Source organism: Cryptomeria japonica, chromosome 9, assembly GCF_030272615.1.
Source record: "Cryptomeria japonica chromosome 9, Sugi_1.0, whole genome shotgun sequence".
Lineage (NCBI taxonomy): Eukaryota > Viridiplantae > Streptophyta > Pinopsida > Cupressales > Cupressaceae > Cryptomeria > Cryptomeria japonica.
Genome location: NC_081413.1, coordinates 351,523,031 through 351,540,306, shown reverse-complemented (window position 1 = coordinate 351,540,306; position 17,276 = coordinate 351,523,031). Strand labels below are relative to the sequence as shown.

General features: G+C 37.9%; 1 protein-coding gene across 1 annotated transcript in view; it reads left to right on the top strand.

Annotated features, from left to right (window-relative positions):
- LOC131029704 (uncharacterized) overlaps positions 1 to 17,276 on the top strand; it is an 88,013-nt gene that overhangs the window by 9,280 nt on the left and 61,457 nt on the right. Inside the window, exons 2-3 of the mRNA XM_057960305.2 lie at positions 8,944 to 9,053; positions 10,781 to 10,946. Of these exons, the coding sequence (XP_057816288.2) occupies positions 8,944 to 9,053; positions 10,781 to 10,946 (276 nt within the window). The remainder of the gene's footprint in view (positions 1 to 8,943; positions 9,054 to 10,780; positions 10,947 to 17,276) is intronic.

Genomic DNA, 17,276 nt, shown 5'->3' with positions numbered 1-17,276 from the left:
GAGGAAGGAGGATGTCACAAGATAGCCTTCAAATGTCACTTTGGGCATTTCGAGTTTCTACTCAAGGGTTGACTAATTCTCTAGCCACATTCCAATCTTGCATGAACCAAGTATTTAGCGAGCAGCTAAGGAAATTTCTTTTTTTTTTTTAAGATATATTGATTTATAGTAAAACTTGGGAGGATCATTTAAATGATATAGACGAGGTATTGGGAATACCTGAGTAGTAGTTTCTGTTTGCCAAGGCATCCAAACGTGTGTTTAGGATGATTGAGATTTTTTATCTAGGGCATAAGATCAATGTCCAATGCATCAGCCTAGACGAGGAGAAAATCAAGGTGATAGTGGATTGGCCTTAACCTAAGACTTTATTACATTTGAGAGGATTTGTGGGACTTTGTAGGTCTTTTGGGAGGTTTGTCAAAGGGTTCTTACAATTGGCTACCCTACTAATAGGTTTAACTAGGAAGGGAGCATTTTCATGGAGTGAAGAGGCACAATGAATTTTTGACAAGCTCAAAGAGGTAACGAGTTCATGCCTCATGTTAGCCATCCTTGATTTTTCACTCCCATTTGAATTTGAATGTGATGCTTTAGGAGAAGGTATTGGAGTAGTATTAATGCAAAATAAACACCCAATAGCATTTGAGAGCCATAAGCTCAAGGAGTCCAAGAGAGATTACTCTTTTTGTGACAAGGAGATGCCAATCATCATGCATGCATTGGTGAAGTTCAAACATTACTTGGTTTGTGGGAAATTCACAATGAAGACAAACCATAGCAGTCCAAGGTTTTTCTTGAACCAAAAAGATTTGAATGATAGGTAGCAAAAGTGGGCAAGCAAGTTACATGCTTATGATTTTGATATTGAGTATGTGAATGGAAAGAATAGCGTGGTTACTAATGCTTTGACTTGGAGGCCTCGTTTATGCTCTATGATGGCTATTTTTGTTGATAAAAAAACTTCTATATTAGTAGAGTATGCCAAAGATACATTGGTTAATGACATATTGGAAGGCAAGTTGCAAGACGACATGCAAAGGGTAGTTGAGGAGCTAATTCTCTATAAGGACCGAATATATCTAGTCCCAAGATTGAAGATAAAAGAAAGAATTTTGAGAGCATATCATGATACCCCTTTGGCTTGTCATGAAGGGTACTCTAAAACATATAAACAAGTGAAAGAACAATTTACTTGGAATAGCTTGTCATGTTCCTGCCATTTAGGCAGCCTATTTTATTTAATAAGTAACATTGTTTTTAAACACTATTTAATGATTATTATATTAAAGTCAGGTGATTTCCACAGTCCATAATGTTAACAATATTCATTTCTGGATTGCACCATGTAAAATTTTTCATCATCAATGTTTTGGATCATACTACATGATCCATCATCAAGATGAAAGCAAATAATTTTATCCTAATGATGGATCATCATGTAGTATGATCCGAAACATTGATGATGAAAATTTTTACACAGTGCAATCCATAATGAATATTGTTAAAATTATAATATTAATTATATAGTATTAAAAATAAAAACAAATAATTAATAATAAATAAATATTTTTTTGCTGGGATTGACCCCTTTTTCTTTCTACCCTTGTCCAACATGTTTTGTAAAATAAAAAAAGGGGTATAAATGTGATTCTTCCTAATCTGGGTGAAATTATTTGGAGAATTGTCAAGAATTTTAGGATGTTTTCCTAAAATTCTGCTTGCCAAGTTGAAAACCCTAGCAACCTCCAAGGTTAGGATAAAACCCCTAACCTTGTTTGTCAATTTATCCTCCAATTTGTGCAGTTCCAGGTGTGATTTGCCTATTTGACCAGTGTAGGTTTGTGTTTCCAAGTTTAGGTGATGCCAAATCAATTGTTGTATGTTGATGCTGACTTGTGGTGACCCGATTTGAGCGTAATGAGGAAGCTTGTACCAAGATAGTTATGGTGAATAAACCCCTGCTAGTCCCATTGCAAGATTTCTCGTGACAAAAACTCTCAATGTTGTAGGCCCAACCTGAGTTTAAGTGACTCTATAAGTCTCAATAACCTTCCAAGACCAAATTCTCCACCTGGAATTGATTGTTGTAACATGCTTGGTTGTTAAGGTTGAAAGCCGACATATCGCTACACAAGGAAAACTTAGAGACAACAACCTTCATGTTGGTTCCCAAATCAATAGATCCCTAAACCCTAAAGATTTAGTCACTTTCTTATCTATAGGTTCAAGGTTGGATTTGGCCAATGAATGGGTTTTAGCCTCAGGACTGAATACTCCTACACTTTTGGCTCTGCAAAACCAAGGCGGGTAGACCTTAACAATGCCTTAAAATACTAAGCATACATATTGGTTGACACTGTTATGATAAGCAGATGTCTCAATGAAAATATACCAAGGAAAGCATCAATACCTCAGATTTTGGCTACAATCTTGGCATACTAACACTCACTCAGCGATTGAGACTGGTTTAAGACCATTTCTACTCCTACTCCTATTGTAGAAAGATAAAAGGTGAAATAAGAATATAAAAGGTGAAATAAGAATGATTTTTGAAACCGTGAATCTGACCAGTGCCTATTGTGGGTAAATAGAGTCCAACTTGTAGATAGTCAACACTTGCTATGATATATATTCAATAAGCACTGATGAACATATTATGACTTGCACAACTTGTTTGGAAAATCATAACAAAATGACTAATACTTCAATCAGACACACATTGTAGTAATCTTGAAAACAGACTTTAACTCTTTCATTAAAAGAGACCCACATTCAAAATCACACATTCCTACTTGAGGAAGACAAATTCATATGTCATTAACACAAAAACTCATACAACATGTGGACATAAGCATGAGACAATCTGAGAATGATCTTCTTTCATTAATTTTCAAGAGTATAAGCATACATCATAACAACGGGCATCTGTAGAAAGGAAATGTTCACTCTCTATTCCCTTAAACTGGCTCCTATTACATACTACTTAGAATTTTTTCCAGAATCCCCTCACACTAGCCCTGAATGCCCTTTTATATTCACAAGGGAGCAAAACAAGCTTCAGGCCGAGTGTGACACATGTCAAAATTTCACTAGCTACAGATTACAAAATGCTACAAAGTAGCTCAGGACAAGCCTTGTGTGCAAACTTCATGATTCATTAATTACATCGGCTGCAAGCACTGCATCTGGAAGATGGAGTGGCATCTCTGATGAGTTTTGTTAGGTAGTCCCTTCAGTACTTGCACTGACCGTGATGGGGATTTGGATCTCAAAGCTGGAGTAGGCGCACTTGGATTGAGGCACCATAGTTGAGTACTCCAATCAGCTTGCCAAAATTGGAAACCTGCATAGGAAAAACAAAAAAGGAATACCAAAATGGATACAGCCTTAATTACTCCTCCTCGGGTTGATCCTCTTCCAAAGAGCAGCACCTCTTGTGCCATGCTTCAATTTCATTGGTTGGCTAGACAAAGGATTTTAAACTCTGCAGTCTGTTCATTGCATCCTTTGTTTTTGGGGCCGACATGGTGGCAGTTTCCAATGTGAATTTATGATACAGATAATCCACATCGATGATCTTGTCAATAATCAAACGATATGTATTCTCTTGATTAGGCTCATTGGCTAATGCCTCCAGGACTACATTAACTGCTGATTTGAAGTCTTCCTTCCATTTGACAAGATCTTTCACTTGCCCATCCTTTGTCAGAATTGTGGGAATGTCCCACTTTTGCAGGCCCTTGAATTACTCAATCTTTTCTGTCAATGTTTTCCTTTCTTCCTCCACGTGGGGGAGCTCTTTGATTAACAAATTATAGTTTTTCCATGTAGCCCCCACATTTTGGGGTGCCTTGGGGTCATTTTTGACTGCCAAAAGATTTTTTTTCAATTGCTGTGCCTTTAGGAACCGATCAGTCCTAATGGGCTGAAAAAATGAAAGAATATCATCTAATTGGTCACATAATTGTGACACCAAAGAATAGGAGGAATGGACCTCGTCCAATCTGTCCAAGACCTTGTTTGAGATTTGTAGGATTGTTGACTTCAAATAATTTTTCTCTGTCTCCTCTTTCATCCTTTGCAACTCTTCTTTCATTTTCTTCAATTCTTCTGGTTTGGGCCCTACCGAGGATGTGGAATCCCTCTTTGTCAGCTCAATATTCAATCTAGCATTTTCAATGAAAAGCTTATTGTGGTCTGCAGTGAGAGCAACATGTAAGGCTTTGAGCCTCTCGTGTCTTTTCTCTTCCTTTTCTACAACCAATTTAGCAAAATGAGCCGTATGCATTGAAATGGTGGCAGCCTCCAGTGCACTTGTATCTGCCTAAGTCCTAACAACTACATCACCAACTCTCTTTTCTACTCCATGCAAGACCATGGGCTTATCTGTATTTGGGCCTTTAGCCCACATTGCAAATGCCTTTATGTTGGGGTTGACCCCTGACCCACGTTCTCCAAACTCTTGAGCATAAATTGTTCCTCTTGCCGCATAACCTGATCTAAAACAAAAATTTTCTCCAGGTTCCACCTTGGCATCAATAATATGTTGCTGCTTTTGACTAATTCTCTTGCTTCTTGAGGGGTGCATTTAATATTATTCTTATCAAAATTTTGTATGTCCTCCTTAGACAAACCTTTCAATTCCTCCCACAGCCAAAAGGATTTGAATTCATTCGTGTTAATGAAGTTGCAATCTGACATGAATTGTTTGGAAGCTATTACCATTTCATCAATGTCCTCATCTTCAGGGATGACACTAGGGATGATTGCCCTACCCATGTCCATTAATACCTCTGCAACTTCATCTTCTCTGAAGGCATCATGAGGGGGAGAACGTGGTGGCACACTGGAATTCATTTCTTCTTCAACGACATCAGCAAAATCTGAAATTCTAGCCTCCCTTTTCAACCTTCCTGACTACTTTGTCACTTGATTGCCTCATCCCTTGGGGATCTTGCTGGGGAGCATCTTGTGAAAATTCACTTGTCAAAATTGCCTTCCCTTTATCTTTTGCAGTAGCAGGAGGATTGTATGTTGGCCTCTCCTCAAGGATTTCGTTTGGCTGCGTAGCCTGCCTCCGGGCCTGCTCCTTTGTCATCAAAAGTCTTGACTTTGCATGTCATCCTAGCAAAGTCATTCTGAAGGTTTGACAAAAATCCCTTGAATCAGGATCTTCTTCTCTCCTTTTCCTCTCCAATTTATTCAAATACTCCCACTTTCTTCTTCTTTGGAGGGCCTCAGATGGGTTAGCATTTCTAATTAAGTCTTCTCTCTCATCATATTGATGAGAGAAACCCCTCACCTTCAATATGTTGACTCTTACATCATTGATGTATCCCTCTGGATCAAAATGCCTAGCGTGGCTGACTTTGAGTCTGTATGTATTCACATCAAAATTCTGCACATTCTCTAGGGTATCACACCCCACAATGAATTCATTGTACTTTGTTACCCGAGGGAGATGCTGCCCCTTTTTCTCTGTCCTTATTTGATCCTTTTCCATCCATAGTAATTGCCATATTAACTCTATGAAGGCTAGTCTTGGAGAAACTGTAATGGGCAACATGTGGGGTGCTTGATTGCATCCATACACTTTGATCAATGTACAATTAGAGTAGAAGAAGAAGTTCCCAAAATTGTGGCTGAATGCTCCCTCAGGGTATAAAACATTTTCTGCCCTTGCACTTCTTACTCTCAAAATTTTTATTATATCCTTTGGGAGCCTTGGCAGACTGACCCCACACATCATCAAGATTCTCATGACAAAACAATCAAAGAATGCTTTATAATCTGAACATTTGGACCCCTTGTCCCATACTTGGGTCCATCACTGTACTGGCCATCCTGCATCAAGAGACACATCATACGCTTTAATTCCGAGTTATATAATTAAAATCATAGATGAACTACTCGCCACTCGACAAAACTCGCCAAGGCTTGAAAAAAAAACTCGGGCAAAACTCAGAAAAACTTAGCAACTTAAAAACGCACTTAAATTTAATTAAAAATGCATTTTTTTTGCAAAATTTAATGAGAAGATACATCCAATGAGTCAATAAATGAGACCACAAAAGAAACAAGCTGATTCTAGATATATTTAAATGCAAAGTGTCTACAAAATCGCATCCTCATGAGGAATGTTGATGGTTGGAAGCCTGGAAGCAAAATAGTAAATAGTTTTTGTAAAACCAAAAGTAAATACATCATTACAATTTCAACTTTCTCTTCCCAGCTCTAGCAAAAATTAGGGGAGAGGTAGAACTAGAGGGTCTAGTCCTAGAAGTCTGTGGTGGGCGTGACTGTGCCTCCTCGTTCGGTATGGCTGGCTTGTCCTCCATCCTGGATGAAGCTATGTCTCCACCTGCTTTTGGCACTGGCAATGACTCCTCATCCTCATCCTCTTCCTCCTCAATGTCATCCAGCGTGAAACCAAATCCACCCCCCTTCTCCTCCATAGCCTGCCTCTCCAAATCAGTGATGTCATCCTCAAAAAACAATGGAGGCTGCTCTTGTGATGTCCAATCACTGTAAAGATCTATATCATTGAAGTCAATTGGACCACCTTCTACTCCCTCTACCTTCCTTACGCGCAATCGTAGATTATATTGCACGAAGACAAGGTCATTGAGGCATTTCTGCACTAACTTGCTCCTCTTCTTCTTGTGGATTGCTTCAAACAAGCTCCAATTGCGCTCACAATTGGATGAACTACAAGGTTGACATAAGATATTGAGGGCAAATTTTTTGAAATGTGGGGTATTTCCACCCCAACTTTGCACCAAGCATCTACAAATTGAAATTAGGTTGAGAGTAGCACCCCTCGCCAGGTTTTGAGGGTGAAAGAGGGGTGGAAAGATAGGTCTAGATCTTGGGGGAGAGAGGAGAGGGTGAGATGGAGTGTGGTAGAGAGGGGGATAGAGGAAGAGTGATAGGGAGATAGATAGGTCTAAAATTTGGGGCAGATAAAGTGAGTGAGATAGAGAGAGCGAGAGAATGTTGATAGGAGCATACTGATTACTGAAATTTGACTAAGTCTGAAAAATTAAAAGATCTTCTAAAACCTAGAATTTGCATTATAACTCCTAGAGATCTGAAACCACTCTCAAACATCCTGCCAATATATATATGAAATATAACTTAAAGTATAAGAAAGAAAAAAGACTTATACTTAAATGTTATATTTCATGTATATATCCTGATGAAGAGAATGAAACTGACCTGAAAAAACAAAAATAGATAATTTGTTTGATGTGTTTGGGCCTCTTTTTTTTAGTGTACCCGAGTTTTTTGCAAAAACTCAAGCGAGTTTTTTGGCAAGTTAAAGTCAAAAAACTCGCAAAGCAGAAAAACTGTATTGACTCATTTATTTTGGCGAGTTAGCCAATCTTGATTAAAATTATAATTTCTAAGATAATTTTTTTTTTTTGATATGTACTACCATTACGGGGGTAGCTCCCTTTTATTCAAAATACGAAAGATAGATACATTAAGTATGCTTCTTTCTCTAAGAAGCAGATTTCTGCACCATAGATACATTAGGTATACTTCTTACAAAGAAGCTGATTCCTGCATCAAAATCATAGATTCTCAGCTTCTGATCATCAGAGAATAAATCCTTTTCTGTGGCAAAAACCAGGCCCATTGAGGCAAAATCGTCATTCTTAACACATTTTTTGAAAGTTGCCCAAGCTTTCTTCATTTTCCCTTTCATACCCTGCTTGTCCATATCAAACATGGCTAACTCAATTTCGTCCAGTGCATTGGATACTGCCGGCCAGTTGTAGCTCACTACCTGTTGGCTCCCAACTTGGCGAACCCATTCTCTAGATCCAATTGTCTGCAACATGGGACCTAAAAAGTGCCTATAGATCATCCCATCATGTATGTGTGAGCCTTCCCCATAGCATCTTCTCAGCACCAGGAGTATGGACTGCCTTGTATTTCCTCACAATCAAAGAGGCTTCTGCAATTGTTCTTCTGGTGTCTCTTCTGCACAGTTGCAGATAGCGCTAAATATGAAAACCATTTTGTCTCAGCTCTCTTCTTGCAGGCCTTCTCTCCCTATCCTATCAACCTCCTACTCCAAACTCAGATCTTTCGTGTTATTTATGATCAACTATGCAATTTTTTTTTTAAATTAAGTACTACCTTATGGGGGTAGTTCCCTTTATTAATTTCAAAAAAGGTTACATTCTGTGAATCATTAAAGACCCAACTTAAGCCAAAGTAACCAAACTTCAGCTTAACATAATATGCCTAACAAAAAAAAACTGGACACATAAACTGATCCACTGAACCAAAGAAGCCAAAGACCCACACATCTGACTCAAAAAACTTATGAAATCTTCTGATAGAAAAGGTGTTTCCCTTCCCCAGCTCCAGTAGCCTCCTAGCTCCCGATCTTGAGAGAGACAAAGGCAACGGGTTGGTGTCCAAGATATTGGAAAGTTTCTTAAAGTCATTCATCTTGACACCCTCCTTAAAAGCACACCAAGCAGCAGAAGCAAGCTCTACCTCATTATCCTCCACCTTCTCTTTATCATCCGCTGAAGAAACCTTGCTGCCCTCCTCCTCCCAATCCCCCGTCCTAGCTGAGGAGAAATAAGCATAAAGTGGTGAGGACAAACAACCCAGTAATCAACTATGCAATTATTATTGTGTGTTAGGGTTATTTATTTAACACAAAATAAGGAATTATGAGAGTGGGACATTAAATATCACTTTTTAATTAAATATAGATTACACTGCTACAAGTTTTATCCAGACAGATTATGCCTAAACTGGATTCAGGCATTGATATAGTATCTCCATGCTGCCATTCCTGGGATAGAACTAGTACATGCTGCAATTTCCATTTCGTTCTTTTCTTTTTTTATGCATCAGCTAGTCATGATTGGTGCAATGTAATTCTTTCTGAACATCTAATTGTGATCTCTGCAGAATTTGATGCTTTAACTGGATGTAAGCTGTCGACCATAGACATTGGGGCACCAGTTGTACAGATGTCCTACAGTCCAGCAGGTGGCCATATTGTAATTGCAGTGCTCGAGGTTGGTAGATACTCAACTCATATAAGGAATAAACAATTTTGCATTACTTTGAAAGGTATTTGGCAGAAATCTTTTAAAATTTTTCTCTCTTCTGGTAATGATACCTTTGATGAAACAGTTATGTTTGTTTCGAGCATGTCATATTCAAAATTAATATTAAGTTAAACAGACAACTGACTGTGGCAATTGTTTCAAAATTGTTTTTTTTTTTAATTTCTTAGTAATGCAGTAACTGTATTTTGGTGCTTGAATATTTTTGTTGAGTTTGAATCAGAGAAAGATTTATTTAATTGCCATTGTCTTTGAAATGGGATTAAAATATTGAGGGTTGCCCGTAGTGTGAACTGAATCTAAAGCTGCTGAACTGCTGAAAAAAAATGTCTGTGAGAAGTTGACATGAAGAGATGAATTAATGAAAATGGAAACTGTAAGGAGTCAAGGAGGAAATTGGTAGAAGTAGAAACAAGAAGAAGCAAATGATCCAACGGCAGATAGATAGAAATAGAATGATTCCCTCTAGGGAGACATTAGGAAGCGATAATTTTATTTTGTGCTATGCTTTTTTTAAAGTAGTTTTGAAAAATGCTCTGAACAATTTTCTTAATTCTTCATGTGGTTGGACCATGGTCAGAAGAATACATTTACTATTGACTAGATGTTTTTGAACCAAAAATTGAGAGTCACACTGTCTGTGCAATTTTACAACTGAAGATGGATATGGAAGGAAAATCATCTGTTTTTGATGTTGAACAAAAAGCATCAAGGGATTTTGAAAAGCATGTCTTTGAATGGATCTTAAAGATAGATAAAAGAAGGGAGGGTGCTTAGAGTTAGTGATCTTTATTTGAATACTGTTGGTTTTAGTTCTACTGCAGATTCTTATTCTATAATCTATACCATGTTTGTTATCTTATTTTTTTTGTACCTGTCATTGAGACTTATTTAGATAACCGATTTTGGTCTTTTGTTTCTTGTTTGGCTTAGATTTTCTTATTTATATGCTTCCACCGTTTCTCTCTATATAGCTAAACCATGCGATTTGATCCATTTCATCTTCTAATGTCAATCAAATTATTGTCCTAATTCTGTATTGAGCTCTTAGGCCTTTTTCAATCACCATTCTTGATCAATGTTGTGTTGATTAAACTTAACCTTCCAGACTTATGTGTACATTAGTTTGTTACAAATGTACATTTATTGTTCCCTTTTTCACATGCATGCACACTTTGTTCTCTTTCTCACTTTCATTTTGTTCTGTTAGTTGAATTCCAAGTTAAAGGGATTGCCTCTCCTTGTTCTATTCCTTTTGTTTTTCTCATTGTTCTGATATTGACAATGTGTTTAATCATGAGTCACCGGTTGTGTACAATTTGGATAGTATATCATAGTTGACCATGCTATAAATGCAATTGGCAGTCCTATCTCCCAGGGTGTCATCTCATAGGATGCCACTTTGTACCCAAAATTTATAACCTATCATCTGCAGTTTCTGATTCTTAACACCCCACGTCTTTTTTGCATTGTTTTGCTTTTGCATCCCTTCATTATTACAACTTTCTATATTGTAGGTTACTCTATTTTTACTCAACCATGGTAAAAGTGCACTGTGAACTTAAGGTCCCGTGGATAAATTGATAAATCGCGACTGTGTTTTCTGGTGCATTGAGGATGTTTGACATTATGGACCTGCTATAGCTTAAGATTCAAGTGTTTTCTGTGTTTTGTAGGATGGCACAATCAGATCATGTGATTTCGACACAGAGCACACCTTTGTGTTATACTCTCCAGAAAAGAAAGCAGATAGGTTGAGTTCAGGCACAGAAGTGCATATTGCTTTAACTCCTCTTCAACCAGTAGTATTTTTTGGACTTCACCGACGCTTGAGTGTAACGGGTATGTCATCAAGGATAGTTTCTATTTATTTGATTATTCAAATTTGTTTCATATCATTGAACATCCTTTGCTTGTAAGGTGTTTCGGTGTGTTGTGTTGTGTTGAACAAATAGTATTCACAATTTAAAATGTGATAATGAGGGTTGGATACACAAATTGAACTATTATAAGCCTTAAATATAACACCACTAAAAGTGTAACATATTATCATGAACGGCTTTGAAAAATATGTTCTGTACGAGCAAGACTATGTTCAAAGTGTTGCCAATTGTCCATTCCAAAGTAAATATTGAATTTTGCACCAACCTTTATTTTTAGGATTTCTGCCAAATCTGTGTCAGTGTCAACTGTGCCAAAATCGTCCTTTGTGTTAGGGCTGACAGTGCCAAACTAGACATTGATGGCAACACCAATTCCAATTCATGTGCCAAATGCCAATGGCCTGATTTGTAGTTGTCTCAACTTTTTAACACTATTTTGTTTAGCATCAATTTCCATTGTGATGCATGTCAGGTACAGGTTTGACTCTCATCATTAATCACTTTAATCAAGTCATATGTATTCTAATGGCAACTCACAAAGAGAGGTACAATCCTATTGTCTGCAAATGTGCGAAGCTTCTAAAGATTGGACTTTGGAAATGACAGCCTTCAGAATCTAAATGGTCAAGCGTCTCTGATCACTCTTGATCCCGCGACAAGTAACTGTATTTGGGAGAATCATGGCTTAACTTCATAAATACTTTATGGGATACCATCCTTTCCCAAGATCATACATTCACTTGTATGCATTTGATATTTTTTTCTGTGCATCAATATAAAATATCATTTTTGGAAATCAAATGCGTTTCTAGTTTCAAGTCACTTTTATTGACCCACCTTTCATGTGTAGTGGTTCACAATAATCTTTTTCTCATGAGCTTTGATGGGCAAAGTAGTGGGATTAAAACTAGCTACTTTAACCTTTGAACGGTTTTAAATTGTCAATCATCACTACCAAGATGTGCAACTGGAAATTGGATATTCTGGCAGGTCACCCATCCCAATACTATTTCAGGTTTGGTGTGCTTAACTGTGTAGTATTCTCCACAGTCAAGCCAGCTTCGCTTGCACTTCCATTTGCAAAAGCTTTGCAGGTATTCTTCCTCATGAATCATTAATTTTGTGGGTCTCCCTAGCTCTTTCTTTTAAATGTATTTGTTTTTTCTGCAGTGAGTCATTGTTAAAAACTTTATTTAAGCTCAATTGTGTTTTTGGTATTAAGTCGATCTTAATGAAATATTTCATGTGTAGTGATTCACAATAGCCCATTTCTCATGAGCTCTAATGATCCACTTGACACTCATTGCATCAGTTGATGCTTATATACATTAAACAGGAGGGCTGAAGCTTAATATCATTGATTGTCACCACTGGGACTGGCATCAATTAATAGGAACTTCTTGGGAGGACATCCGTTCAGATTTTAGCAATTTTCATCCAAAGAACTATTAACCATGGATTATTCCATTTGTTGTACCTTCAACAAGTATTATGGCTTATAAATCATTCCTTTCCTGGTTGTTGCATTTATATGCATGTGATGTTTCTATGCACATCATGTAGGTTTGTTTTTCTCTATTTTTAAGTCTTTCCAATGGAAGCATTTGTCATCTCCATATAAACATAGAAGTCCAATGAGGCAGAGAGCCCCAATCCATGATTGGGGAGGAGAGCTGATTGTTAATAAATTGACTATAGAAATTCAGACTTTGATGGAGTCTGTTCAAAACCAGTGTCTGGAGACAGTTGTTGACAGTGACTTGACACAATGCTGATTTGTAGAAGTGCCTGGAAAGCTATATGGGCTTGGAATGCAAATCAGGTGGGAGGGAGTTCTAGTTTTTATTCCTTATCTACAAAGGTGTATTCGTGACTTTCTGGGGAGAGGAACTACTTCTCACAAACCTTTTCTTAATCATAAGAAATACTTTTGAGGAAGCCCGTTGATGAAGCCTGATCTTACCAATATGTTGCTGATAACCTGTGATGGTTCAGGCCTATTACGTTATCATGATGATGCACAGTTTGCAGGCATGGTTGTGTTGACGTGTTTTTCATGCGACTATCGAACACAAAATAAAGTATTGAATATTCTATCGTCTCTTGAACAAAGACTTCTCAAATGCTGAACACGGAAAGGATCACTTGAGGCGATTTCAAGGTTTACAATGTTAGGGCTTGATGTGTTGGATAGCTTCAATGGTGTGATGTGCTTGCTGTACCTTCAAAGGAGCTTACATAATTGTTCTTCAAGCTCAAGGAATGGTGTTCTACGAATGATGTTGCAATATTGCACTTTCCTACTACTAATGATCTTTGATAAAAAAGTTAAAAAACAGAAAAGGATTAAGGTTTAGGAATGCTCTACTAATGCTAAGAATGCAAGACAATGGACAACTTCACAAGGCTAGTGCAATCTTCTAGGGATAGCTTTATGATTTTCAAATCACTACTACAAACATAGATACCATCAAGATGAAGCATATCAATAAAATTTTAATTGAAGTTAAGCTTGGTTAAACTGAGTTCAGTCGACTACACAAGATACTTCACCATCGATGAAATAAGTATGAACAATAAGAGCTTCAATATTAATCATGCACATGCATCTTTGATTCATCTAAATACTTAAAGCAAATTCTGTTCTATCTCTTTTTTTTTGTCTTTTTAATTTTAAGTTCTCTTAAAAGGATGAAGAAACAAGCAAATGCTCCGAAACACAATAAGTCACCAATACTTCAATGATTTTATTAATTCTGGCAGCATCAAGCAACAAATCTTCAGAATTCTTCTAATTGATCCTTTACAAATGAAATGAGTGGGGCTTATATAGTGCTCCCAAATACAATGAATGGCCAAGATTAAATCAGAATCAAAGGCCAAGATCTTGCCACCTAAACCCTAATTAGGGTTTGTTACATCAAAACCTAATCTTATTGCAAATTATTTAATATCATCCAATGGGAATGTGACATCCATTGGGCACAAACTTCGAGGAAAAATCCTTCAATAAGAAAAATGACGCAACTTGGGATCATAACAAAATTTCTTCTAGAAGTTTGTTTCCCTTATCCTTTTTTTGTTGCAAATTCAATGAATCTGGATGTCTTGAATTCAATCTCGGTTATGGGAGTAGCAGGCATGTTCTTCAACTGTTCTTCTATGAAGCTCACTTCGTCTAAGGCAGAGGTAAAGGTTTTCTCTCATCTTGGCATGAAGTCTCTAGTCTTGCTGGCAAGTACCATGAATGAGTGTCATCCAGCTGTTTCTCTGAAGGCGATCCAGCTGTTCCGAAGAATATGATCTATCTCTCTATCAGCTGATTGACATCTATGTGAATTCCTTCATTCATCTCCTTCTCAAGTATGATTTCGGCTACCTCCATGATCGTCATGTATCACATTTATTGCATCGTCCACTTGGGTGCATCCACTGCTGATATCTTCGAAGATGACCTTCCTCATTTGGAGCAAGTTATACCACTGCTGGAGATTAGGTGACTGTCCATCTTTCAACACTCCTCCATTCACCAAAGTTTGCCTGGGTAAATTTTTCATTGCTTGCAGTCACGACATGGTGTAATCTCTAGTGAAAACAAAAGTATCATAAGCTGCCATGAGGATTTGAGTTATTTCAAGAATACTTGAGATTTTATCAAATATCCTTACTAGTTCCTTCACAAGTGCATTTGTCTTCTTGAAAGTCTTATTTATCCAACTTTCCATCAGGTGAGCTGAAGTTCTCATTTTCTCCAAATTGTCAACTGAGTCTGGAGGAAGCAATAGTGGTGGCGTAACTGAAGGATCATGTTGCCTTAGCGGTTCCTTGAACTGTTGTAGGTAGCTTCTCAATGCACTCACTTCTTTCTCTAGTTTCTTGTTCTCCTGTACTTCCAACTTCAACATATCATGGTCTGCCTTCATTGTATTATTCAAGTCTTCCAATCGCCTGTTCAGTGGTAAGAGGACCTAAGTCAATAGTCTCCAAGTCATAATCTTCTATCGTGATCTCATCTTTAGGCTTGTCTACTCTTGGAGTGACAATTTGTATCACTTGAGATCCTGCACTTTCGTTTGTTATCTTCGACATCTTAGTAGCCTTCTTCTTCTCTGTTGTTTCTTGAGTTCAGTTTAGGAAACTGTTTAGATCATCCTGAGGCTTGTCTTCTATCACTATGACTTCCTTTGCTAATCTCTCCTTGAGCCATGCTGGGATAGCAGATTTCTCTTCTCCTACTTGCACCTCCTTAAGTTGCTGATCTTCTCTGCGTGGAGAGGTTACTTCTTCATTGTCATTCTCTATGTCCACATATTCATCTCCACTTGCCTTGCTATTAGCTTGGTCATGTGGAATTGAATTGTCTTGACCTTAAGGTTGCTTACCTTTGTCACTCTTCTCACATTTGCTATTCTAGACTGAAGACTCCATGGATTCATTCACTCCACAATCTTTGTTTTCTCTAAGTGATTGACTCTCTTTATCAGCTGCTTGATTAATCTCTACATCCTGTATGGAAGAAGTACTAGTAGAAGGACGACTTGAATTCGATTTATGCTTCTTGTATGGCGATCCTTCTTTATGACCTTCTTTCCTCTTTGAGCCTCTGGAGTGAACTGATTGGGTGGCACTTCCACTCACGCTTGTGCTTTCTATATCTTCATTAGAGGATTTTGTCTCTCCCATCAATTCGAAAGTCAGCTATGCATTCTGGCTCTTCAACTTTTGAATTTGGATGTCTACCCATCGTCGTGCGTATGCTAAGACTGGTTTTATCAAATCTTTCACCTCTTTGTCTTTCTCTTGCTCTTATACCGACTGAAGGCGTCTTAACACTATCTTGTGTTTGATTTGGAATGTCAAAATTTTTGCACATCCTGACAATGTCAATTTGTATCCTTGAGCACATCTTTCTTCTTATGTCTATATCATCTTGGGCATTCATCCTATAGTCTTCCAACTATAGCTTGTGCTTGTGTTTCCTTCTGTTAGCTCTCCTCATGTTGCCGTAAGGATCAAATCTCTCTCTTGAGAAGTATAGGATAAGGAAGTGAGATCTCAATTCTTCTTCTGATTTCTTTGTTGCATGTAGGGATGGACACACTTCCAACGATTGCCCGACTAAGATGGGAAAAGTAATCCCTGTCTTGTGTCAATTCTTTTGTACTTTATCATATCTAGTCAATTGTCTCACCAAATCAAGCAGGATTATTTTGTCGGTAGGATAGCGTGGTAGCATGTAGGGAAGACATGAGCGTCCTTGAATTCTTATGTAGGTGAACTTAGGAAATTGGATATACCAAGCATGAAATTTCTTCACAAACTCTTTTGCTTGTGGGGATAGCCTTTGATGTATGCCGCCTTGCAATGTTCTTGTTATATGCATGGTGAAAGCATCATTCACCCTCCTGTAATGTGCTTTGCTAGGATAGTTTAGCTGTGTATATGATTTGCATGTTCACATCTCTCCAGCTCCCATTTTGATTGGACCTCTATACATTAATCATGCGTACTCATGAGCTTTGGCAAGTGAATATATGAGATATGAACTCATGTAGAATGTGTTAGTATGTTGGAATCTCTTCAACTGTATGTCAACATTATTGCTTGTGATTCTCTCCCAATTGATCCTTTCTTTTCCATTTGATATTGTCTCCATGAAATAGAACATCCAGTTCTCAAATTGATATGCTTGAGGACTTCTTGTAACTCAATTGAGTAGAGTGATCAAATCACCAAATTCTTCCTTGAAATCAATTCTGTGCAACCTGCTAGGTACCTTTGATAAGTCGGGTCTAGTCTTCAATACCCAATACTTGTTGATTTATACCCAGGCATCTGTCGGGATCATCCCCATAGACTGCTTGAGGTCCTTCTTTGCTCTTGTAGATCATGTCTTTGTGGTCCTTGATGTGTAAGGCTTCGCTGATAGCTTTCTTGGATAGGTAGGCAAGTACTCTACCATCATGTGCTACTACTGTTCAGCTGTTGGCATCGTAATCTCTAGGACATTCAACTATCAATTCATTGCATTGGATGGCTGGAAGGAAACCTGTTGCCTTTACTATCTCACTCTCAATCATCTTCTTTGAGAATCCGGATGGCTTGCTTGTGTATAGGGGACCTTGGAACTTCTTCATGTCAATTTGACCAAGATTGGTGTCTCCTACGTTGCTCCAAAATGATGTGATCTTGGTTTTGAGCATTGCTCCTCTTGAGTCCTCCTTGATAAGAGTTTGCCTTGAGACTGCTCCTGCCTTCGGGGCTGCCATGTTCTACCTGAATAAGGTGT